At 45.6% G+C, this 25,410-nt stretch overlaps 1 protein-coding gene and 1 non-coding gene across 6 annotated transcripts in view; both read left to right on the top strand.

Annotated features, from left to right (window-relative positions):
* WAPL (WAPL cohesin release factor) overlaps window positions 1–25,410 on the top strand; it is a 250,583-nt gene that overhangs the window by 162,722 nt on the left and 62,451 nt on the right. For all 5 annotated transcript variants that reach the window (XM_063958820.1, XM_063958819.1, XM_063958817.1 and 2 more), the window contains 3 exons: window positions 3,582–3,697; window positions 22,823–22,981; window positions 24,423–24,642. In XM_063958820.1, coding sequence (XP_063814890.1) covers window positions 3,582–3,697; window positions 22,823–22,981; window positions 24,423–24,642 — 495 coding nt within the window. The remainder of the gene's footprint in view (window positions 1–3,581; window positions 3,698–22,822; window positions 22,982–24,422; window positions 24,643–25,410) is intronic.
* On the top strand, window positions 19,048–19,238 carry LOC134899667 (U2 spliceosomal RNA). The gene has a single exon (XR_010173317.1). It is a non-coding gene; the product is annotated as a U2 spliceosomal RNA (small nuclear RNA).

Raw genomic sequence — 25,410 nt, 5'->3', positions numbered from 1 at the left:
CTGAGGCTTGGAGGAGGGTCATAGGGGGAGGGGCCAGTGCACACCACCTGATCCTAAAGCTTTTACTTTTGTGCCCTGTCTCCTGCGGAGCCGCTATTCCCCATGGTCCTGACGGAGTCCCCAGCATCCACTACGGACTACGAGAAATAGATTTATCGGTAAGTAAAATCTTATTTTAAGTATAATTTTTTTTTTTTTCTGATATAGCTAATGTTGTTAGGAGATATGGATTGTGTTTTACGGCGTTCGCATACCACCTATACGAGGAAAGGTAGTTTTACTGGTTGTGTCTTCTCCACTATTAATTGCTCTAGAACAGTAAGAAAGGGCTATTGGCTTTCACATATGTGTCCTCGTATATCTATTCTTTTAGCGCCAGATGGCGCAAGACACCTGTATTTTTTACTTATTTTTGCACTCGAAAAGAAGTTCGCTTTTAGTGTAAAGTATACTTTATCCATTCAATTTACCGGCTGCTGGGATCTCGGCGGTCAGGATGCTGACGCCGGCAGTGCTGCCAGCCGTAATACCAGCGCACAGGAGATACTTCCGCTCTGCGCTCGCCACCGAGCATGCAGCGTGGCGAGCACAGCGAGCCCGCAAGGGGTCTTGTACCGCTTGCCCTGCTGCAGCATTCTGCTGGATGTCCGATACTGACAGCCGGCATCTTGCCCGACGGGATTACGTATGTAATCCGTATTTTAGGGTTTCTAGTTTTATTACAAAATAATTGATACCATTTCATGGATTAAGCATAATTACGTGAGACATCCCACAGGTCACTTGTATTGGGCCCCTGTCTTTTGCCTTTTTACCCAAATTTTTCCAGAATTTTGTGTCCTAATTTGCTGTTAGTGTAGAATGTACTTATAATTAGTACTTCTGTCACAAAGGAATTGGTATTAAGTAGGACATGAACACACACATAAAAAAGTTACATGAAATGGCAAAGTCCGTGTCCACATTCACCTATCCTGAAATCATGCCGAATAGCCTCGTTTTGCTTGATTTGAGGATAGGTGTATGTGGACACCCATAAAAAGCAAAAGCTTTAGTTTAGAAGAGGGCTGAATATAATACTCTCAAAATGGTCTCATTTATACATAGAAGGGAGTATGTTACGGAGGGTCGTATCGCCCAACAGTACACCATCCCGAATGATGGTTGCCTTTTCCATGTTTCTGGTGAAGATATCCTACCCATCTTAAGTACATGATAGGTTTCTGCTGAATTGACTTAAGGGCCTAATTGATTTTAAAGGAATTGCGATTAAGTTTCAAATGCATTTAGGAGGCTTCTGTAGGAGATGGACACCTCCTGAATGCATTTTGAGGTCTGAGTGCTGCATCATCGATCGCATTGTTTTTAGGCAGTAGTAAGATTGTGTGAACTGTTACTTACTTGGAATGACGCACACCCCAGACTCATCACACCTTTAAAGCTGGGGCAACATGCCTCGTTTTAACAATGGTGCTGTGTTGCGTCCCCCAAACACTGGAGCTTATCAGTCATGCGAATGGTGGGGCTGTGAGTGATAGCGTAAAAGACCCATTCTCCCATTCTGCACATCGCAGAATGAGTCTTGCATCTTCGCAGACTCAACTCCATTGGATTTGTGTGGAAACCATCGGGTTTGCATACAAATCTGAAATAGGCCCTAAGTTAAGCACTGTGGGGGTGATTCAAACCTGATCGCTGTTGTGTGTTTTCGCACAGCGGGTGAACAGGTACTAACTGTGCATGCATATACACCGCAATGCGCACGCGCTTCGGACAGGAACAAAGGGCATAGACTGTCAGCGACGTTATGGTGCGAAAAATCTGATCGCGCTGGCGTTCGCAAGGTGATTGACAGGCGGAAGCTGTTTGTGGGTGTTAACTGACCTTTCATTGGGAGTGTCTGGAAATACACAGGCGTGCCCAAGCGTTTTCAGGGAGTGTGTCTGGAGTTCGCTCCGGCCCCGATCAGCCTGTTCTGATTGCACTGTAGGAGTAAGTCCTGGGCTGCGCAGAGACTGCACACAGTGGATTTTAGCAGCTCGGTGCACACATAGGATCGCACACTTGCACGGCGAATTTACACTCCCCCTGTAGGCAGCTATCGTGCATGATCATTAATATATGCTATGGGGTATATACAATTATGGTTGGATCCATTCCGACATGCATCTGTCGGAATGGATCCGACAACCCCTATTCAATCTCCTCTCAATTCGACTTTTTGAAGTCGAATTGAGATGAGGGACCCAGAGGAGGAGAGGGGGGGGGGGACCAGCGGGGACAGCCGCAGGCAGACGGAGGAGATCAGCGCTGCAGGAGGATGTCACACAGCCGCCCGACCTCACGGCAGTGTCCACCCGGCTCCAGCAAGCGTGACCTCACTTGCTGGAGCCGGGTGGAAACTGCTGTGAGCGGCGCGGCTGAGACATCCTGCTGCAGCGCTGTGCTGTAGCGCTGATCTCCCCTGTATGCCCGTGGCTGTCCCCCCCCTCCTCTCCTCCTCTGGGTCCCACATCTCAGTCCGACATTTTTTTCATGTCGGACTAAGATGGTCGAAAAGGGGGCCAAAGCCCCGTTTTCGACACAAGCACGTGGATCGGCAGCTATTCCGCTGATCCACGTGATTTTCGACAAGTCGAATACATCAACTTGTCGATAATATTGAATAGGTTGGAACTCCTTCCGACGTAAAAAAAAAAGTCAAACTGCCGTCTTTTCGACAGACGGCAGCTTTCGACGTCAATTTGAATATACCCCTATACCTCACAGACCGGTCTATTGAATATACCCCTATACCTCATAGACCGCCTTTCACTTGGAGCAACTGTTGACTACAGTGACTTGAATATGGGATAGCAGCTCCCTAAAGTCACTGTTGAGTGTGAACTTTATTATAATGTGAACGCTTATGCTTAGGCGATTGCTAGTCATGGCGGTGTTACACCTTTATGTTTGGGTTTGTTACTCTTCCTAGCCACTGACGTTTGGTAATACAGGTTGAGTATCCCTTATCCAAAATGCTTGGGACCGGAAGAATTTTGGATATCTGATTTTTCCGTATTTTGGAATAATTGCATACCATAATGAGTTATCATGGCAACGGGACCCAAGTATAAGCACAGAATGCATTTGTTTCATATACACCTTATACACATAGCCGGAAGGTCATTTTAGCCAATATTTTTAATAATTTGTGCATTAAACAAAGTGTGTGAACATTCACACAATTCATTTATGTTTCATATACACCTTGTACACACAGCATGAAGGTCATTTAATACAATATTTTTAATAACTTTGTGTATTAAACAAAGTTTGTGGACATTGAGCCATCAGAAAACAAAAGGTTTCACTATCTCACTCTCACTAAAAAAAAATCCGTAATTCGGAATATTCCGTATTTCGGAATATTTGGATATGGGATACTCAACCTGTATAGACAGATACAAATTGAGTGATTTTATCATAGTTCAAAGATTGTAGGGCCATAAAATCATTCAATCACTAATCTTTATTTATTTATTTTTTTAGCCTGCCACTGCTATATATAAAATACATTGTAATTTTATCTTGTTAAACAGAGTGGGGCAGTACAAAGACTGGTGAACAGGACAATCTGATTAACACTGCACTGAACTGTGTTCTTCTAGTTCCAAAGTACCTACCTCAAGAACAGAGATTTGATATTAGAGTTTTGGTAAGTTTGTCTTTGCATTTTTTTTTTTCTCTTTGTTAGGTAATAGTTTTGGAATAAAAGGGAACGTTTATACTTTATAATTTAATTTTTGTCATTCCCTCAAAACACTAGTACAGACACTATAATTTTTTGTATATCACCATAATCTACCTTGGTGCCCTCCACCTCCATTGTATGTTAATGATGCTGACGTTAAGTAGGAAATGTTAAGAGTAGCAATGATAAATACTACAAAATCAGAAAAGGTTAATGCATGGAGCAGGTACGAAATTGGATTTTAATACCTACCGGTAAATCCTTTTCTCGTAGTCCATAAGGGATAGTGAGGCAGATGTATTAACCTGGAGAAGGCATAAGGAAGTGATAAACCAGTGATATGTGCAAGGTGATAGAGGCACCAACCAATCGGCTCCAATACGCCAGCCTCAGTGCGTGGATTTTTCTGCAGGTTCTTGTTCTATAGTTACCTGTTCAGCTGTTGTTGTTAACCAGCCGTTGCTGGTTGTTGTATGTTGCTGGTGTGTAAATCTCACCACCCTTTCTGTTATCTTGTTCATTCTCTCATACATGTCCTCTCCTTCGGGCATGTTTTTACCTATAACTGCCTGTGGGAGGGGGCATTGAGGGGAGGAGCCAGCAGACCCAGTTGAAGAAATTTAAAGTGGACTGGCTCTTTTGGACCCCGTCTATACCCTATCGTACTAGTTTCCCCCAATTTCTCTAGCATCCATAAGGGAAATTGGGGGAAACTAGTACGATGGGGACGTCCCAAAGCCTCCGGAACGGATGGGAACGCGCGGAGACTACTGCAGCACCGCCTGCCCAAACTGGGTATCCTCTTTGGCCAGGGTATCAAATTTGTAGAACTTCACAAAAGTGTTCTTGCCTGACCAGGAAGCAGCTCGGCATAGTTGCAAGGCCGAGACTCCACGGTCAGCCGCCCAGGAAGAGCCCACTGATCCAGTAGAGTGGGCCTTCAGAGACTTAGGAACAGGTAAGGCTGCCGACACATAGGCCTGTTGGATAGTAAGCCTAATCCAACGAGCAATGGACTGCTTTGAAGCAGGGCAACCCTTCTTCTGCGCATCATAAAGCAGAACACAGAATCAGTCTTTGTGACCCGAGCTGTACGCTTGACATATATCTTCAAGGCACGCACAGCATCCAATGCCTCTGGAGGAGCAGAAGCGTCAGAACTGGACGGGAACCACAATAGGTTGATTCAGATGAAACGTGGAGACGACCTTCGGCAGGAACTGCTGTCTAGTCCGGAGCTCTGCTCTGTCCTCGTAAAAAGACCAAGTAAGGCCCCCAATTCTGAAACATGTCGAGCAGAAGCCGGTGCCAGTAACATCAGTCTTCCACATGAGGTACTTGTCTTCTACCGTCATCAGATGTTCAAACCAGGAGGACTATAAAAATGTCAACACTACATCCAAATCCCAGCGTGCCGTAGGCGGCACAAAGGGAGGTTGTATGTGGAGAACTCTCTGCAAGAAGGTCTGAACTTCTGGCAACTCTATCAACTTCTGCTGGAAGAAAATTGAGAGAGCTGAAATCTGGACCTTAAGGGAAGCCAGACATAAGCCCTTATCCACACCAGCCTGCAGGAAACGTAAGAGACGTCCTAAGTGGAACTCTGCAGGTGGATATGTGCGTTCCTCGCACCAGGAGACATATCTCTTCCAGATTTGATAGTGTTTTGACGTCACAGGTTTCCTGGCCTGAACCATGGTTGCAATAACCTTCTTGGAAAGACCCTTGCGACCTAGGATGTTCCGCTCAACCTCTATGCTGTCAAACGAAGTCGCCGTAAGTCTGGGTAGACAAACGGTCCTTGTTGAAGAAGATCTCTTCTGAGTGGTAGAGGCTTGGATGGACATGTCCAGAAGATCTGCGTAACATGCCCTCTGAGACAATCTGGGGTAATTAGAATTGCCTGGACACTTTGAATCCTGATTCGCTTTAGCACTCTTGGGAAACGGGTAGAACAGCCGGTACGGCCAAGACGACGCCAGTGCGTCCACTGACCATGCCTGAGGGTCCCTGGTCCGCGAGCAGTACCAGGGAAGTTTCTTGTTGAGACGAGAAGCCGTCATGTCTATTTGTCTGCAACCCCACTGGTCGATGATCTCCTGAAACATCAGATGGTGGAGACCCCACTCCCCCGGGTGGAGAGCTTGACAACTCGGGAAGCCCCCTCCCCGTGTTTCACACCTGGAATGAAGATTGCCGACATGGCTCTTGCATTTCTTTCTGCCGAGAGGAGTATCTTTGACACCTCTCGCATGAAGGCTCTGCTTCTTCTCCCTCCTTGTCGATTGATATATGCCACCGTCCATTGTCCGACCGTACCTGGATCGTGTGATCCTTGAGTAGAGAGGCCTGAAGTAGAGCATTGTAGATCACCCAAAGTTTCAGAATGTTGATTGGAAGGAGGCTTTCGTGGGCTGACCACCTGCCCTGGAACTGCACCCCTTGGGTGACAGCTCCCCATCCTCTCACATTCGCATCTGCCGTGAGGAGGGTCCAATCCTTAATACTGAAACTCCTGACTTCCAGGAGATTGGAGGATTGTAGCCACCACAGGAGGGAAATCCTGGCCTGAGGTGACAGCTGAATCATCTGGTGCATCTGGAGATGCGATCTGGACCACTTGCTCAGGAGATCCAACTGAAAAGTTCTGGCATGAAACCTCCCATACTGGATTGCCTCGTATGAGGCAACCATCTTTCCCAACAATCTTATGCAGAGATGTACTGACACCCGAGTAGGTCGGAGCACCATGCGGACCATCTCCTGAAGTGTTTTCGCCTTGTCCTCTGGTAGAAACACCTTCTGGGCCACAGTATTCAGCTACATCCCCAGGAACAGGAGCCTCTGAGTTGGCTCCAGTTGGGACTTCTCTTAAGTTGAGGATCCACTCATGATCGGACAGTAGACAGATGGGTGCGGTCGATATGGAGCAACAAAAGCTCCCTGGATTTTGCCTTTATCAGAATATCGTCCAGATAAGGGACCACATTGATCCCCTGGACCCGGAGTTGGAGCATCATCTCCGCCATCACCTTCGTGAAAACCCTCGGGGCTGTTGACAGGCTGAAGGGCAGTGCCTGGAATTGGAAGTGATCGTCCAGAAGGGTAAACCGCAGGTACGCCTGATGAGGAGGCCAAATCGGAATATGAAGATAGACGTCCAAGGAGACCATAAATTCCTGTTCTTCCAGGCCCCGCAATCACTGCTTGCAGGGATTCTATTTTGAACTTGAAAATCTTCAATTAAGGATTCAAGGATTTCAGAATGGGTCTGACTGAACCGTACGGCTTCAGTACCACAAACAGGTTTGCCGCGGTAGTGGTACTGGAACAATGGCGTGGGACTGGACCAACTTTCGGATAACCTGTTGCAGTGTAACTTGCATATCCTCCAAAGCTGGTAAGCTTGATTTGAAAAATCGTTAGAGGAGAGTACTGTCGAACTCCAGCTTGTAGCCTTGAGAAACGAGCTCCCTGACCCAGGCATCCTGGCAGGAGGTCTCCCAGACGTGGCTGAAGTGACGCAGTCGGGCTCCCATCTCGAGGTCCCCTCGGGATGGGCAGGTACCCTCATACTGAGGCCTTAGTGGAAGCAGGACTGGTACTTGCAGGTTTTCTGGACTTACCTCTTGTGCCTCTAGCCGCATTGGAGGCACCTCTGGCCTTCGATCAAAAAGTGCGAGGCCGAAAGGACTGGACAGACTGTCTGGGATATGAGCGTCTCGCCAGCGGGTCCCCAGAGGGGAGAAACGTGGATTTCCCAGCAGTAACTTTGGAAATCCATGCATCCAGTTCAACCCCAGAAAAGGTGAGGGCTTCCCCATTACATTTGGATTCTGCGTCCGCAATCCACTGACGCAACCACAAGGCCCTGCCATGGCAGATGTCCGAGCGTTAATGTTCCCCATCTCCTTGAGGGAATCACAGAGGGTAGTGTCCTGAATGTGCTTCAGGAGGGTTACCATAGTAACTAAGGGCATATCTCCTGAGAGGCCCCCCTAAATTTGCATGGGTCATCCAGCAACCCGCAATGACCGGTCTTTGTGAAAGGCTGGCTGAAGTGTATATAGATTTTAAGGTAGTTCTATCTTCCGATCCCCAGGATCCTTCATAGTAAAGGAGCCCAGGGCAGGCAGCACCGCCTTTTTAGACAGGCGAGAGACTGAGACATCCACCCCAAGGGGTTCCTCGCAAAATTTTCTACCTTGTGGAGTGAATGGGAACGTGCGCAAACAGTTTGTTGGACACTTGGAATTTTTTTGTCTGGCTTTTTCCAGGCCTTGTCATCTAACTCTGGAGAATCAGGGAAAGTGACATTGGGTTTGTTTTGTACAAAGAAAAACAACTGCTGTGATGCAGTGTCCTCTAGAGGGAGCTTTAACACATCCCTTATATCCAAAATGAGGGTTTCAATACCCTGAGTAGAATCGGGATCCCCACTAATGGGATCCAGGTCATCACCATGATCCTGAATATCATCATCTGAGTCTGACCAAAGAGCAGGTAAACCACGCTTCTGTGGACCTGCATGAGAGAGGGGGGACTGTGCATCTGCCCTAGCAGCTAAATCTGCAACAGCTTGTTGCAGTAGCCGAGTCTTCTGCACATTAGCAGTGAGCTGGGAATACATATCTGACGACCTAGTCTTAATAGACCCTAACCAGTGGGTCTCTGGACCTTATCCCCCAACCCCTTCACTGATTTGTGAAGATTGACTGCTTTGTTCACAGGAAACCGTATCATTAGATAATGGAGAGAATCTGTTGTGACATACACTGCACAGCTTGTGTTTACCCATGTTTCACAGTAAGCACAATAACATACAGACACACACACGGTTTATAATGCGAGCCTGCCCTACTGTGTATGAGAGGAGACGCAGAGTAGAGAGGACACCAGCACACCCTGAGCTGCACAGCCCCAGTGAGGCTGTCCGCTCCCTATAATACAGTAAACACTAACAATTTTAAGTCCTACAGGGCATCAGGATAGTGTACACAAGTGGCTCTCCCCTTTTGTTACACCCTATACCGGTTTTCCAGCGTGTCTTGTGAGACAGGAAGCGCTGTGTATGCTGTAGATGGCTGCTGTTAGCAGAGGAAGGCGCCAAAACGCCTCAAGTCCCGCTCTGAGATAGCTCCGCCCCCTCTAATGGCGCCGGAGCTATAATGAAAGTTTATACTGGCAAAGTCTCCTTCATAGCTTAAAACATCACAACAAGTGCTAGTCAAGCCTTTTGTGCCAGTTCTACATGGGGGATCTTAGCGGGACCCCCCCAGGAGGGTCCCGTCTGCCACGCCCGTGGTCAGCCATTAGTGGGGTCCCCCGATTTGTACTCTCCACCGATGTCAACTTCAGGCAGCGCTAGGGCTGTACGGCGTGCTGCGGCTGTGACAGCCAAGGTGCAGTGCCCCGCTGAACAACAACCCCTCAGTCCTGCAGCAGGGAAGTGGTCCTGCACCTCCTAAGGCCGGTGACCGTCCTCCCCTTCCCAACTCCCACGGCGCAGTTATGCTGTTGCCCACACAGCATACTGAAATAAAGAAAAGTTCAAAATGAAATTGAAGAAAACTCTCTGGAGCTGCAGAGATGTGCATCCTCTCCTGAGGGCACTTTTTTCTAAACTGCCTGTGGGAGGGGGCATAGAGGGGAGGAGTCGGCACACCCAGTTGAAGAAATTTAAAGTGCACTGGCTCCTTTGGACCCCGTCTATACCCCATCGTACTAGTTTCTCCCAATATCCCTTTTATGGATGCTAGAGAAATAACATCTAATTCAGGCATTCCAAACCACGGTCCTCAAGGCACACCAACAGTGCAGGTTTTAGTGATATCCAGGCTGCAGCACAGATGGTTAAATCAAAATAACTGAACTACTAATTAAGTCACCAGTGCTGAAGCCTGGATATCACGAAAACCTGCACCGTTAAGGGCCCTACACACTTGCGATCCACCGCCGTGCTACCCGACTGCAAACACGGATGACGGACGACCCGGCGGCAGGGAGAGTGAAGTTTCTTCACTCCCCTCGTCACCCGGCTCCATAGCAGTTCAGGCAAATATGGACGAGATCGTCCATATTGGCCTGCATGCACAAGTGACGGGGCAGCAGCGATGAACGAGCGCGGGCCGCGCATCGTTCATCGTTGCTGCCTCCACACTGAAAGATATGAACGGTATCTCGTTCATTAATGAACAAGATCTTTATATCTTTCAGTTTTATCGCCCAGTGTGTAGGGCGCATTAGTGTGCCTTGAGGACCTTCGTTGGGAATGCCTGATCTAATTGTTTAAATCACTGATAGCTGTTGTGGAATTTTTGATTGGTTGACAGTCATTCTGCTCCTCTGGTTGTCTTCCACCATATGCTCAAGTTTGAATAGGCGCTGTGACCTTCCATTAATTATTGTGTAACAGAGTGCAGTGTTCCACATGGTCGGGATAGATCTGTTCTTGACGTGTACAGTATGTAAGACTGAGGACTTGGGTAGTTAGGTAGTGGAAGGAATAAAGTCTCACAGTGCAGGTAGTGATGTCAGTAGTCTGCTATACTGATTTGGAAAGATTGTGTGGTCGAATGTTCCTTTTATATGAAATGAAGTTCATGTATTCAACTTGATAGAGAATTACACTACATTGCAATTATTTATGTACTAGCCTTTTAAATTAGACATTTTTACTGAACCATTTTTATTTAAAATTGATAATTTCTCCGGCAGGGTCCACAGGTTATCCACAGGATAACATTGGGATATGATGAAGCGACAGCGGATTTACACCAATCGGTCAAAGCTTTTCGGCCTCCCAGCATACAATGGGCCTGTTCCTATATTCCCGCCTCCTGGCTCAGGCAAATCAGTTTTTTTTGTTTGGTGCGGCAGGAGCCGGACCATGGTCAGAGTGCTGCTGGATTTTAGCAGCCCTAAGTTTTCTTAGTTTATTTTTATAGTCTTACTATTTTTTTCTTCAGTGATCTTTCTAAAAAGTGTTGTATACATACCTTAGAAAGAGTTTCTCCAGCAACTCTCCACCGGGTTGCGACAACGCTTACCTACGAGTACAGTGCTGTTTCGACGGGCGTCTGTGTCTGATATACTAGCAGGTCCAGCAAACGTTACCAGGCATGGCCGGAGCACGAGGAGAAGATAAGGAATCGGTTCCGCTTAGAAGGGAAATACGGACACAGCCGCACTGTTTTGGGCGGAGACTACAAAACACACACTGACGCTGCTGCCACCTCGGGTGCACCAGCGCTAGGCCTTAGGGATCAGATGCTCCAGGAAGCGTATGAGGCAGCGATCCCTAGGGTTGATGTCAGCAGTGGGGAGTCAGACGCTCTCCTGGTCGCCCCTCCCTCCAGTTCATGACCAGATTCCTCCAAGTCTTGCGCTATGAACTGTGTCCAGCTTCTGTCTCGGACGCTGTACACGAAGGGGACCCAGTCGCAGCATAGGTGGCTGTGTGATGGGTGTTTCTGTGTACACTGAGCGTCTGTGTTCACTATAGGTCATGGAGCGGCAGTGTACACTAGTAGCGTCTGGATCCACTCAGCGTTCGTTAACGTATTGATCGGTCTTGGAAGCGAGGTGAGTCTCCCTGTATCTCACTCTACTGAGTACGGGTAGTACAGCACTAAGTCTCTATCTACCTTTTGAGTACGAATACTTAGATAAGTGCCTATTGCATATGAGTCTGTATACTATTACTGTTTCTTTCGCTATGCGTCTGAATACGGTATCTGTTTAACCATGATTCAGTAGTATGTTCTCCTACATACTTGAAATGTAGTTGTAGTTGATGTGCTCATATTGCTTATTATACTAATGTATGTGACTGACTGCTAGTGTGATTGCTGACTTTACTATATATTCTGTCAGGTTTTTTTGATATTCCAATCCTCAATGCTGGTGCATGGGTAGGGTCAGATTGTAGGTCACTTTAAAAAGCTTAAAGTGATTACAGTCACAAATTGTGTAGTACACTGTGGAAGTGTTGATTATTTATCATGTCTAAGAGTAGCAAAGGTGAGGAAGAGACACTCACAGCAACACCAACACATATCATGTTTGTCTTGCAAAGCTGTGTTAACCTCTCAGGATCTGGTTCAGGATGGTTTGTCTGCAAATTGTTTTAGCTTTCCCAGGGTCTCTTGAAAAATACAAAGCAGATTCAGGTGCAGGTTGATATAGTATAGCGGAACAGTTAATTCCTCCAACTTCTGTACCCAGGGATAGGTTACACGATTAACCCTTACATGCAGCTTCCCACCTGCAGTTTATCACTTCTAGCAGCAACTTCTCTAAAGAAACAGGCTGATAAGCCAGTGGTAAGTAAATCTTCATCCGCACAGGTTACACATGTTTCAGATGAGGTTTCATCGGAGGATGAAAGCTCAATAAACTCTGCTTCGGAAGGTCTCAGCACAGTGGATATAACTTAGTTAATTAAAGCAATGAAAGCCATTCTTTCCTTAGAGGTTTCAGCAGCTCCTGTGTTAAAAACCAAGGCACCTGTGTTTAAATGTACCAAAACAGTTAAGACTGAGTTTCCAGGGTCAGATCAGCTGGCGGAAATAATGAAGGAGGCAGGGGCTACGACCAATAAGTTTAGAATTCCTAAGAAATGGAATTCCAATTATCCTCTTCCAGCTGGGGATTGTTTAAAAAGGGAGGTGGCTCCTAAAGTAGATACGCACGTGATTCGATTAGTGCGAAAATCTACATTTCCTTTGCCTTCAACATCATTAAATGATGTCACGGATAGGAGAGTGGATGGTTTTTTTTAAAAACATTTTTTCCCAGTCTGGGGCAGTCATAAGGCCAGCTATGGCTTCAGCTTGGATGGCAAAGGCAGTGGCTCTCTGGGCTGATGCATTGGAGGGGGATTTTTCAATAGCATCTACAGAGCAAAAATCCCATATAGCACATACAAAACAGGCTGCAATGTTTTTGGAAGAAGCCGCATTGGATATGGGTACTATTGCCCCCAGGGCATCAGCCTCAACAACAGCTGCTCGCAGAGCAGTTTGGCTACGTACGTGGAAAGCTGATTCAGAATCAAAGAAGGTTTTGGAATCTCTGCCTTTTTCTGGAGATATTCTTTTTGGTAAATAATTGACAGATATTTTGGAGTCAGAAGCAGACTCCAAGAAGGTAAAGTTTCCTTCCACATACAATTTCAAACCTAAAGTTCTGTCTTTTCAGTCCTTTCGGTCTCAAGGAAAAGCTAAAGGAAAAAGTCATGGCAGACAGTCCCAATACAACAAGTCTGTATGACTAAATAGCATTGGGCTACCAGAGGACCAGTTGGTAAAACAGATAATAAGCCATCAGCCTGATGGTGCGGGCCTCCACCTGGGGTATCCCAGGGTGGGTGGCCGACTTCATCAGTTTGCACAGATTTGGCAGCAGTCTACAAGAGAAAGCAGTATCTATAGGTTATGCTTTTGTCTTCAAGAAGCACCCTCCTCGAAGGTTTTTTTGTACCAACCCGTCTCGGGTAGAGACTAAGGCCAGGGCTTTGCTAGAGGCAGTTCAGAAATTGCTTCTGTCAGGAGTAGTCATTCCAGTTCTTCCTGCACAACGAGGACAGGGTTTTTACTCCAACCTGTTTCTAGTTCAGAAACCGAATGGGTAATTTCGGCCCATTCTCAATCTCAAAGTGCTGAACAAGTACATTTGGGTACCTTGGTTTCATATGGAAACTTTACGTTCCATCTTTTTGGCCATGGAGACAGGGGATTATATGGTATTCCTGGATATACAGGATGCTTACCTACATGTTCCTATAGCACTGTCCCATCTGTGGTTTCTCAGGTTTGCTATCCTCCAACAGCATTTTCAGTTCCAGGCCCTACCTTTCGGGTTAGCCACAGCCCCCACAGTATTTACCAAGATTATGGTGGTAATGGCAGCATATATCCGTCACCGGGTGATAAGAATTTTTCCATACCTCGAAGATCTTTTATTCTGGCACAATCGCAGGAATTGCTCCTATGTCTTCTGCAACAGACAATAACGTGTCTGCAAAGGCACGGGTGGCTCATAAATTGGTCAAAATTGTCTCTGGTAATGTCACAGCGGATGACTCACTTCTGGGCTGTACTGGATTCAAGTCTTCAGAGAGTAATTTTACCTCTGAACGAGATATCCAAGGTTCAGTCAAGGATTCAGGACTTACTACACAGTCAAAAGGTATCCATTCACCCATGCGTGTGATGGGATTGATGGTGTCAACATTAAACATGGTGGAGTATGCAGATTTCCACTCGAGGCTTCTGCAGCATCTGATTCTTGCCAAATGGAATGGGTTGCATCAGATGAAAAAAACGCAGACTATGGTTCTTACGATAGAAGTAAGAAGGTCATTAGCCTGGTGGCTACAGACATCCTATCTGGACAAGGGGAGACCCTTTTGTATATCAGATTGGGAAATTCTGGCAACAGATGCCAGTCTCCAGGGCTTTGGAGCAGTGTCAGGAAGGTTGTGTTTCCAGGGGAAATGAACCAAGGAAGAAGGTTGCCTGCCAATAAATATATTGGAACTTCGGGCCATATACATGGCACTGATTCAGGCAAAGAACATTCTTCGGGGAAAACCAGTTCAGATCCGCTCAGACAATGCGACGGCAGTAGCGTACCTCAACCATAGGGGGGAACTCGCAGCCGAAAAGCGATGAAGGAGGTAAGTCACATAAAGTGGGCAGAACTTCATCATCCAGCCTTGTCCACAGTGTTCGTTTCGGGAGTCCTAAACTGGGAAGCGGATTTTCTCAGCACGCCATTCAGGCAAGCGAATGGGCTCTACACCCGGAGGTCTTCCAGACCCTATTAGACAAGTGGGGGTTGCCAGAGATAGATCTCATGGCGTCCCGTCAGAACAACAAAGCTCTCGCATACAGGTCAAGAACAAAGGATCCCAGAGCGATCTTTGTGGATGCCCTGTTTGGTGAGATGGGACTTTCATCTGGCTTATATGCTTCCTCCAATCACCCTATTACCCAGAGTGGTGAGAAAGATAAAGCAAGGAAAGGGTGCTGTGATAATAGCTCCGGCTTGGCCCAGAAGGCATTGGTACACAGATCTGCAGAGAATGTCAATGAATGCCCCACTCCTGCTCCCTCAACGTCCAGATCTACTGATGCAGGGTCCTTGTTATCACAGACATCTGGATCGACTGTCTATGACGGCGTGTCTCTTGAAACCTCTATCCTGAAGTCAAGAGAATTCTCACAACAGGTAATTCAAACAATGCTCAGAGCAAGGAAACCTTCCTCAGCTCGCATTTATCACCGAATATGGCAAACCTGTATTCATTGGTGCAGTGAACTGAAAATGGATCCTAAATCTTTTGGAGTTTCCAGGGTCTTAGCATTCCTTCAGGCAGGAATGGATAAAGGTTTGAAGGTGGCTTCCTTGAGAGTGCAACTGTCAGCATTGACTGTATGGTTCCAAAACAAAATTCCCAACTTACAGGATGTGCATACTTTTTTCCAGGGAATGCTGCGCTTTCAACCTCCTTTTGTTCCTCCTACAGTGCCTTGGGACTTAAATTTAGTCCTAAAGGTTCTTCAGGTTGCTCCATTTGAACCACTTAATTAAGTGGATCTTAAATGGTTGACAGCTAAAGTTCTCTTTCTATTGGCCATGGCGTCAGCTAGAAGAGTGTCAGATTTAGGGGCATTGTCATATTGTTCTCCATATCTGGATTTTTAATCCAGATAAAGTTCTCAGAACTAGATCTGGGTATATTCCCAAAGTGGTGTCTAAATTCCACCTTAACAAAGAAATTGTAGTCCCTGCTTTCCAGGTACCGGGCCTTTCTGCGGAAGTTTCATTGCTGGACGTGGTCTGTGCCTTAAGGATCTACGTAGATCGTACCAGTGCTGCCATAAAGACGATCTCTCTTCATTCTGTATGGATTTCAAAAGAGAGGATGGTCTGCTGATAAGCAGACACTGGCAAGGTGGCTTCGGATGATGATTTCAGAAGCATATTCTCACGCTGATCTCCCTGTTCCGGCTAATGTCTCTGCTCACTCTACTCGTAAGGTAGGTCCATCATCCGCAGCACAGCGTGGTGCTTCAGCAGAACAGATATGCAAGGCAGCCACATGGTCTCCCATTAACATTCATTAGACTTTATGCCATGGATACCTTTGCCTCTTATGACGCTGAATTCGGGCGAAGGATTCTCCTGTCCAATCAGGAGCATCCCCACCACTAAATTGCTTTGGGAAATCCCAATATGTGGGTAACCTGTGGACCCTGCCAGAGAAACATACATTATGGTAAGAACTTACCGTTGATAACTGTATTTCTCTTAAGTCCACAGTATCTACAGGGATCCCACCCTGACGCACCTGATTTGAGGATCCTTTTACTCACTAACCTCTTCCTTCTTGTACGGTAGGGTGTGTATGTGTGTTCTCGTCTGATTAAGGCTATCTATGATGCTCCTGCCTTGAGCTTTGGAATACAACTGATTGGCCTGAGCCAGGAGGCGGGAATATATGAACTGGCCCGTTTTATGCTGGGAGCTGAAAAGCTTTGATCGATTTGTGCAAATCCGCTGTCGCTTCATATCTCAATGTTATCCTATAGATACTGTGGACTTAGGAGAAATACCGTTATCAACGGTAAGTTCTTACCATAACGTATATTTTTCATACAATCCTATAATTTATAACATTTATTATATCGAAGGTAGTATATATGTCCAACACATTGATTTTAAGGTTCTTCTTGGAAAAATGCTTTTACAATGTGTATTACTTTACATAAAATCAACTAACAAAATGGTAACATAGCCAAAAGAAGAGTCTGTATACTATTTTGGTAGCTCCACCATATTGTGCAGTGCTTTCCATATGATATTTATCATTCATTTACAAAAGACCAGTCATTGTTGCGTGCAGTCTAAAATCCCCACCACGCCTTAGGATCTATTTTGTCAGATGCAATTAATCTATATACTCATTATAGTAAAATGACAATTGACAGCAGTGTTTTGCTTAAGCAAGCATACTGATTCTGACCTGGGTGGGGGGGGTCATTAAGACCCTTTTGCTAGCGCAGTTGCCTACGCGGACTTGCACATTGCGGGCGCATCCCCAAAGAAATGCGACCACAATGTGATAGCGACGGGCGTTTGCGGGGCTGAGACGCAGAGTTGGGGGCATCACCCAGCCACCCTGATTGAAAGGTACATGACAATGCTGCCAGGGGTCAACCTTAACACACACACACGACAGAGGAGAGGCGGCACTCGGAGACTGGTAAATCAAAGCAAACCTGTATTTCGTGCAGTCACTGCACAAAATGCACGTTTGCTTTGATTTACCAGTCTGAGTGCCGCCTCTTCTCTGTCCTGTATACATAAGGGCTGCGGCCCTTAGGGAGGTTACCAGAGCAAGCTACACCCCGTGGGGGGGGGGGGGGGGTGCCCAAAGCGCCGGAGTCACACAATGGAGAGAGATAGATAGATATATTTCTCTTTCATCCATCTGGGGGACGCTGCGCACTTACTAATGGGTTAGAGTGTGTGGGATGGGAGTTTGGCACAGAACCTATAAAAAACTAACTCCCCCCTCTCTAACCCCTCCCATCTCCAGCCTGACCAGCAGATTACCTCAGTTTTAGTTTTGTGCCTTGGAGGACAGGCACAGTTTCCTTTGCTCTTAGATTTTAGTAGGTTTTTGTTTCCTATCTGTTTTGATTTTATGTTTAGTCCCTGTATACAGGCGACAAGCATATTGTGAGTGGGGTTAAGTTATATAGAAGGCGGCTGTGTGCCTTATTTCTCACTCACCCAGCCTCTAGAAAGTCACCATGCCAGAGGTCTCTGGGGCTTTCTGTTACCGGACACAGCACCGAGGAGGCACTATATCAGGTAGGACATACAACTTGCCCTGGCAGTGTTGGACAGTGTCCCATTATTACTATTTCCATTTAGAAGGCAGTGGCGTGCAGCAGGGTACTGAGAGCGGCTAGGATCACGCCGCTGACATGCCGCTCACTGCTACTTCGGATCCTGCCATTTCCGCTTCAGGGCAGGCGGCGGCGGGACGGCAGAAGGGGAGCGGTTGTCGCGTCTGTATAACTGAAGGAGTTTTACGGCTGCTACAGGCCGTTCTCATAAAGTGGCTTCCCGCCGTGCTCTTCCCGCATTGCCGGTCTTTACTGTTCCGCCCATCACTGTCTGTGGGGACGGACTCAACCAGCGGGCGCCATTTTACTACCCACTCCCTCTGTATCAACGCTGTCTGAACAGGGAATGCTGCACAACAGAGGAGGAGATTATCTGACAGAAACCTGACTCACCCTGTTATTATACAGGCGGGGATCAGAAAATACAAGTGTTATTGGGTTAAATCAGAAATCTGCATCTCCCAATATTATGTCTTGTCTGCCTATATTTCGGTAGTCTCACTGTAATAAAGTTATTTTTATCTCACCCTGTTTATTACACAGGCGGGGATCATTTCTTAACTAGTGTTGTGCTATTCTGACATAGACAACAGTTTTTTGTTTTTTACCTGTTTACAAACATCATGTTATAAAAGGAGCGTTAAGGCTCAGTCGGTAGAACTGGACCACAGCACACAGAGTTAAGAGGAACATTATTGTGTGCTTTGGTTGTGGCCTTGTATATTCCATGGTCCGTAAACCAGCAAATCTCCTAAAGGAACGGCAAGTTCAGTAGTTTACTACACAGGAGCTCCAATAGCGTGGTGGGCTAATGCTGTGTGTTGGCAAGATAGAGTACACAGGTTTGATTCCCATATACATTTAATTGCATGTTCCCAATGTGGCTCCAGACTTCCTTAAGGTAGCACGGACACAGGTACCCCATGCTCCGGGACACTAGTTGCGGAACAGCCGGGAGGTTCCAGGGATCAGTTTATGCCTCTGTGGGCCAGACACACCCCAATCCAGAATAATACGGATGGGGTAGTGGTTAGCATTGCTGCCTCACAGCACGGAGGCCATGAGCTTGTTTAAATAGAAGTATATGCATATACCAAGCAGGTTTAAATTGCTCTACAGTCTTAGCCTCTACCACCGCTCATGGGAGGCTATTCCACTTATCCACTACCCCTTCTGTGAAGAAATTTTTTCCTTAAATTTCCCCTGAACCTGCTTCCCTCCAGTTCAGTGTATGCCCCTAACTGTGTGAAGTTATATATGTATATATATTCCCTGTACTTGCAGGGATTGGGGTTCCAGGACCGGTCCACAAATACCGGTATTTTTTTTGAGTCTACTTTTCCTTACACTAGGTCAATGTAATGGGTCTGGTACTCTGTTTACTACTTAGCCGCTTCTTGGTCTTTTGGCTAAGATCAGGTGTAGTATCTATTCTTATCAGTTTAATATCTGATACGCCCCCTATCTGGGGGCCATGTATTAAATGGATTTTTAGAACAGGGAGATGGAAGAAGAGCTTGCTCTGTCCACTCCACGCATTGACCCGGTATTGCAGTACCTCCGGGACCGGTGCACCTTTCAAACAGACTTTTTCTATTTCTTGTACTCTATGTACTCATGAATTGCCAAATGGCTGGACAAAGCTCCTTAATCAGTTCATACTGTGCAACGAGCCTGGTATTTGACAGACGATATAGTTCCTTTACTTCAGAGGCATTTTGAGGCTTCTTCTAAAGAAAATGGTGAGATAAATCCTGTCAGTGAGGATCCTTCAGGATAGAAATAAGAAATAATCTACTGAATTTCTTGATTTCCACCTCTTCCTTCACGTTGAGAGAATGTTGATGGAAGTCTGACTACACACCTGATGCAAAAAGTTTATATTTCCAGGGAAATGTCTGTCTCTAGTACATACTGTTTTCGGTTCAGTTTCGGTGTCTCATTATAGAGACAGTATTTCCTTATCCTTTTCGCTGATAAAGACACTGATCTAATGAAGGTTCCACTAATAATTAGTGGGCGCATCCATCATGGGAGAGCCTACGGCGACTGTCTTTACTAAAGTACAGTATGTGACCTTAACAGTCATCACAGATTGACAACAGTGAGACCGTTATTATATTGGTATTCATTCTGACAGGAATATTACTACGCGCTCTCCTGGCTTATGCATGAATTTTTAAACCGTTTGCAGGTTGCATAATGCAAGTTGTCCATTCTTGTGGCAGCTGATCCTTTTCAAATTATCCATTGATAGATTTGGTCTCTCAGGCTCTATTCCCTGTCTACTCAATGTTGCATCTTTTCCCTGGCTATGACACCCTTCTATTCATTATGGTTGCGAATCGTGAAATTCTGCTTCCAAATTACAACGTACTTTGCAGGCAGGAGCAAATAACTCTATCAGTAAGGTGTATGCCTGCGGTATAACAGGTCGTGGGTTCTCATCCTGAGTAAATAGCTGAGAAATGGGTATTTTCACCTATGTCAGGAAAATGTGTATTCTTTTGGGAGGCATTTGTCTGCCTAGAACACGGCCTTCCGAGGTGCCCTCTGCAGGGGCCACGGAGTCGGACACGCTGGTTCCCAGTGGGGAAGATACCAACTTTCTCAGAGTCCACTGGTCCATTGGTTGTACTGAATTTGTATCACGAACATATATTCTGAATCTTGGGGAACACGTACCAAGCAAAATTCTTTAGTGCCCATCTTGTTTATGTTGCATCCAAGAGACGGGCTCTAATCATTGCAGTCTGTTCGCTATCCGCCACAGGAGTATTCAGTCCAATCCTTTTCCCATCATCTGGGCATCGCTGCCATTTTGGGTCAGTTGTTAAAAAAAAAAAAAAAAAAAAAAAAAAAAGAGCTCTGACTCATGCACTTTGTTCTACGGCGGACCTTGGTTCTGGATTTCTTCCTTCGCAGATGATGTTATTCATGGGTGGTATTCTTTTCGATACCTGGTATCTCGAACTTTGGCGGAGTGCAGGATTTACTGACCAGAATAGACTCAGGGGTCAGGCATACACTTCCTCTGCAGGACAGTTTTTACAGGTGGCTCCATTCCCCCGATCTCCTGCCGGGTTTCTTCAATCTCAGATTCAATGTTATTAATCTCAGGCAGGATTGAGTTTACATAAACAGCAGTTTAGCTTCTCAATTAAAATACGAAGATATTTTCATTGGTCGATCTTTTCGTTACCCAATACAGATCTGACTCATAGGACTTCATTCTGTCTCGACATGGAGGGTCATACCTACAGTCAAAAGTTTCACACATTACGGTCTTTGGTTTCAACTCTGGCATTTTCAATGAAACTGATGTCCGAAGTGGAAATGTCACTTCCGATCTACGGGCGATCTACAACGCCTTGACTCCAGCTCAATGTCTTCTATAAGGTCTGTCCACTGTGGCCTATATCAATTGTTCTGTGGCACTTGTAGCTGGAGAGCCATCGGAACAGTATCTAACCTATGCAGAGGGCGGAATTTTGGATTCCGGCAATATCTGTCATCTCCAGTTGCAGAATGGGCAACTGGGGAGCGGACTTCCTGGATCGTCAGGCTGTTCTTCCTTAATGTATGTGAAATCAGCGGGGATTTCTGGCTTTGGTGTGTCTATGACTAGCCGACATAGACCTCAGGGCTTCCTTGGTACTGTGATCGCTCCGGGGATCCTCTTGTGGCAATCATGGATGCTGTGTCAGCTCCTTCTCACTTTCATCTAGCATATTTATTCTACCTCTGGCAAAATCTAGTGCGTACTTCAACGCATTTGACCAGTGGCTCTTTCGGTTTTCCTAATCCGCTTCGGATTTGCCTGTTGACTATGTTCTGCAATGCTTCAGGCCAGGGTGACCAGGGCTCCTTACAGGGTACCTTTCCGGCCAGCTTTCCACTCTCAACCTTTGCGTCATCAACGGGCTTTTGTCTCTTCTGACTGTGACGGCGTGATTGTGGAGAACAACGTCATCAAGCCCTACTACGTTTCTGGGTCTCTAACCAATCACAATGCCAGAACACTTGTCATCGTTGGTGTGTATTTAACGGTCACTCAGCTGGAGTTCTTAGTCCTTTCATCCTCTTATCTTTTCTGCAACACAGTTGTCAGAGCTACATTGTCTTCTTGTCTAAGGAGACAGGGTTCTGCTCTAGAATTTACTTTCCAGAATGGCTCCTGTTTCTCCTTTCCGGCCTCTGGACTCTTGTTGAGTTGCGGTTTCTTTTCTCTTACAGTGTTTTTGTTTATGTAGTTAGGGTGGTTTTACTTACAAACCACAAGTTGTAGCTGTTTTTTTCCTCTTCAACACATTGTGCTTTCTGTGTCGTCCCGGGCTCATCCGGGGCGGGTCGGTACTTGGCCTTATTGGTTGTCGTTCGAACCTTACATATTACCTTGTTGGGTTTGTTTGCTGCGCCCAAGCGTGGCTGGCTGACCTCTAAGAACACGGTGACGTCTGGGTTAATTCTGCTATTCAGCAGGCTTATGTTTCTTAGGCGTTGTCTGTTCCTGATTCCTTAGGGGCTCATTCGACTCGACCTGTTGGAGTCTCTTGTGCTGTTCGCGGCGGTGTTTTTGTCGAACAGCTGTGTAGAGCGGCGACCTGGTCGTCCGTAGATACCTTCACAAGGTTCTTCAGTTTTTCATACTTTTGGTTTGGAGACTGCCTCTGTTGGGCATCAAATTTTGCAGACTGCTATGTCGTCTGTGTCTCCCTCCTCTAATTAGCTTGCTTTGGGAAATCCCATTAGTAAGTGCGCAGCGTCCCCCAGATGGATGAAAGAGAAATAGGGATTTTTGTTTACTTACCGTAAAATCTCTTTCTCTGATTCCATCTGGGGGATGCTGCGATCCCTCCCGTATATATGTTCTGTTCTGCCTTTTCCGGCTTTGCTAAACGTTAACTGAGGTAATCTGCTGGTCAGGCTGGAGATGGGAGGGGTTAGAGGGGGAGGAGTTAGTTTTTTATAGGTTCTGTGCCAAACTCCCATTCCACACACTCTAACCCATTAGTAAGTGCGCAGCGTCCCCCAGATGGAATCAGAGAAAGAGATTTTACGGTAAGTAAACAAAAATCCCTATTTTAGCACAGAGTTAACTTACATTGAAAATTTTAAGATTTGCCGTTTCAGCTTTCAATGTCTCTTCCTTTTTTGTTTTTAGGGATTGGGTCTACTGATTAATTTGGTTGAGTACAGTGCTAGAAACCGGCACTGCCTAGTGAACATGGAGACCATACAATCGTATGATTCCTTTACCGGGGAAGGAGAAGAGTGTGTGCGGGAAACCAGCCAGCTTGATGCTGTCCATGCATTGGTTCAGGTGAGAAAAGTAATATCCGTACCTTCCATACAATATTGGCAAATTGAATTGGCTGCACTTGAAATTTCATAGCTTAAAATTTTGCAACAGAATCAGTCCTTTCAAACCCTGAGCTGCTCAGTGATTGTGACAGGTACGGTAGATGAATTGCCTAATATAATTGGGGGCTAGATAATAACCCTTTCTTATTCAAACCATTGTGCTGAATAATGGCTTTCTACAGATTGTGTGAAAATATCTTTGGAGCCCAAATTTTGAAAGAACTGAATTTTGTGCAAAATATTAGCTCAGTTAAAGGCATTGCTCACCTAGCAATGTAATCAACAAGACAGGTTAGTGCATTACTGTAGAATACAACTTTATATTGGGATATATGATGAGAGGTGTACTGATAGCAGTAGAACGGTTTAGTCCCATGCTGCCAATACCCATCTCATTGAACCGCGCCATTTAATCTTTTAATATGAATCCATCTTAGTAATTTATTAGCTAAAGGAATTTGGTCATATTTATTCATTGTCAGGACTTGGTCCTGGTGTTTATAATTTCTTATTGTAGCAATAAGAATTTATGCATCTATCGAATTTACAAAATTAACATCCAAAGACATGTATAGGAGCCTGTCCCTGCAATGATAACTTCCGGCTCAGGATCCAGGCTACAATACTGAGCTTGTACAGTCATAAGACCACGCATCTGCAATCCGTAACCCATAGGCTACAATAGTTATCACGGTCTACAGCTAATGATAGCTACTGCAGTCAGGCTCTGAAATGCTTCACATTCCAGAACTTGGTAAATTTGCAATTTAGCCCAAATGAAAACAGGGGATTTCAGCAGATCTTTGATATTTTTTGTGGTCCTCCATATTTACATTTGGGAATCTTTGATATATTTGGGTGGGATCAGTACTAAATCCCGCTGGACGGGATCCCGGCAATCGAAATACCGACGCCGGAATCCCGACAGGGGTGGCGAGCGGAACGCAGCCCCTTACGGGCTCGTTTTGCTCGCCACGCTGCGGGCATGGTACCTCGCTACTCTCGGCACACTATTATATTCTCCCTCTATGGGTGTCGTGGACACCCACAGAGGGAGAATATGTCGGGATTGTGCCAGTCGGGATTCCGTCCGGCGGGATCTTGACCGCCTCCCATTTGGGTATACCATGAAAATGGGTGTGTACAGGTAATATTGTTCAGATATTTTTTTGATAAATATGCCCCAAGACATTGTGTAGTGCAGCAGGAAGTGGTTTCTGGGTGAATTTACAATTTAGTTTTAATTTTATTACATTTTGACTGCAAATTAAATGTTTTACCAAATAGATCTGGTATAAGTTTCTTAGACCATTAATTGGATTTTTTTTGTGATTTTGGCAAAAACTATGATGATGTGGACCAATACGTTGTAAACAGACAAAAAAATCCTTTTTCTTCAGCTTTTTCTGGAACGGGAGCAAGCAGCCCTATTAGCTGAAAGTCAGACAGATGAGCTAATCAAAGAAGTTCCTGCAGCGCCGCAAGACAAGAGTGGTGAATGGCAGGAGACGGGAGGAGAGATCCAGTGGGTCACAACTGAACAGATCCCAAATTCAGAGGAGCCTGAAAAAGAACCAGAAAAGAAGGAAGAGGAGGATGAAGAACTTGATCTTAATAAAGGTTCTTATTTTTATACTAGAGCTTTATTACCTTATGCACTGGATGTTCAATCTTGCTTTGTATCCTCTCTAGGCATTGCTGCTGTTTGCGAAAAGTATAAAAAATAGAACTAACATTGATCTCTAGCCTACTCCTAGTATATGTTGCTGTGTTTATAAATGGACTTAATGTATACAGATGTGTCCGCATGCATCTAGCCTCAATACTCTATGCAGCGGGAGATGCCTATCACTAGCGAGGGGACAGGTCCCTTGCAACTCAGATACCCTCAAAAGTACTTTTATTGCCAAAAATGCATCCTCGGACACACCAGGAGACTGCTGATTAATTTGATATGTGACACTTTATATTTGTATGCGACTGAGTCGGCCACTGCATCATAGTACTTCGTATACAGATTCAAAGAGAGGGGCTGCTTGGCGAAACTACAGCTATGATGTATGAGGACACGTCTGTATAATACAGAACAGTTGTTCCCATTGTAGGTATAATTTTTTTATAATACGTTATTTGGTTTGTTTGTTTTTTCTGCTCTATAAAGACGTATGGACAGAAAAATTGACAATGCCTTAAGGTAATGGTTGCTGTGGGGCATTTGCATGGGTGCCACGGGTTAGTCGTCCAGGACCAAATTAAATTATTTATGGATTATTTGATAGGCAAAGCCAGTGTTTATGACTGCTAAACAGAATGGCATCCCTGTCCACCACCACATTACTGAACCCAAGGATGTCACATAAGCACATTCTACTTAGATTAATAATTTTC

Source organism: Pseudophryne corroboree, chromosome 3, assembly GCF_028390025.1.
Source record: "Pseudophryne corroboree isolate aPseCor3 chromosome 3, aPseCor3.hap2, whole genome shotgun sequence".
Taxonomy (NCBI): Eukaryota; Metazoa; Chordata; class Amphibia; order Anura; family Myobatrachidae; genus Pseudophryne; species Pseudophryne corroboree.
The sequence above is the reverse complement of the archived record's forward strand: the minus strand, read 5'-3'. Positions and strand labels throughout refer to the sequence as shown.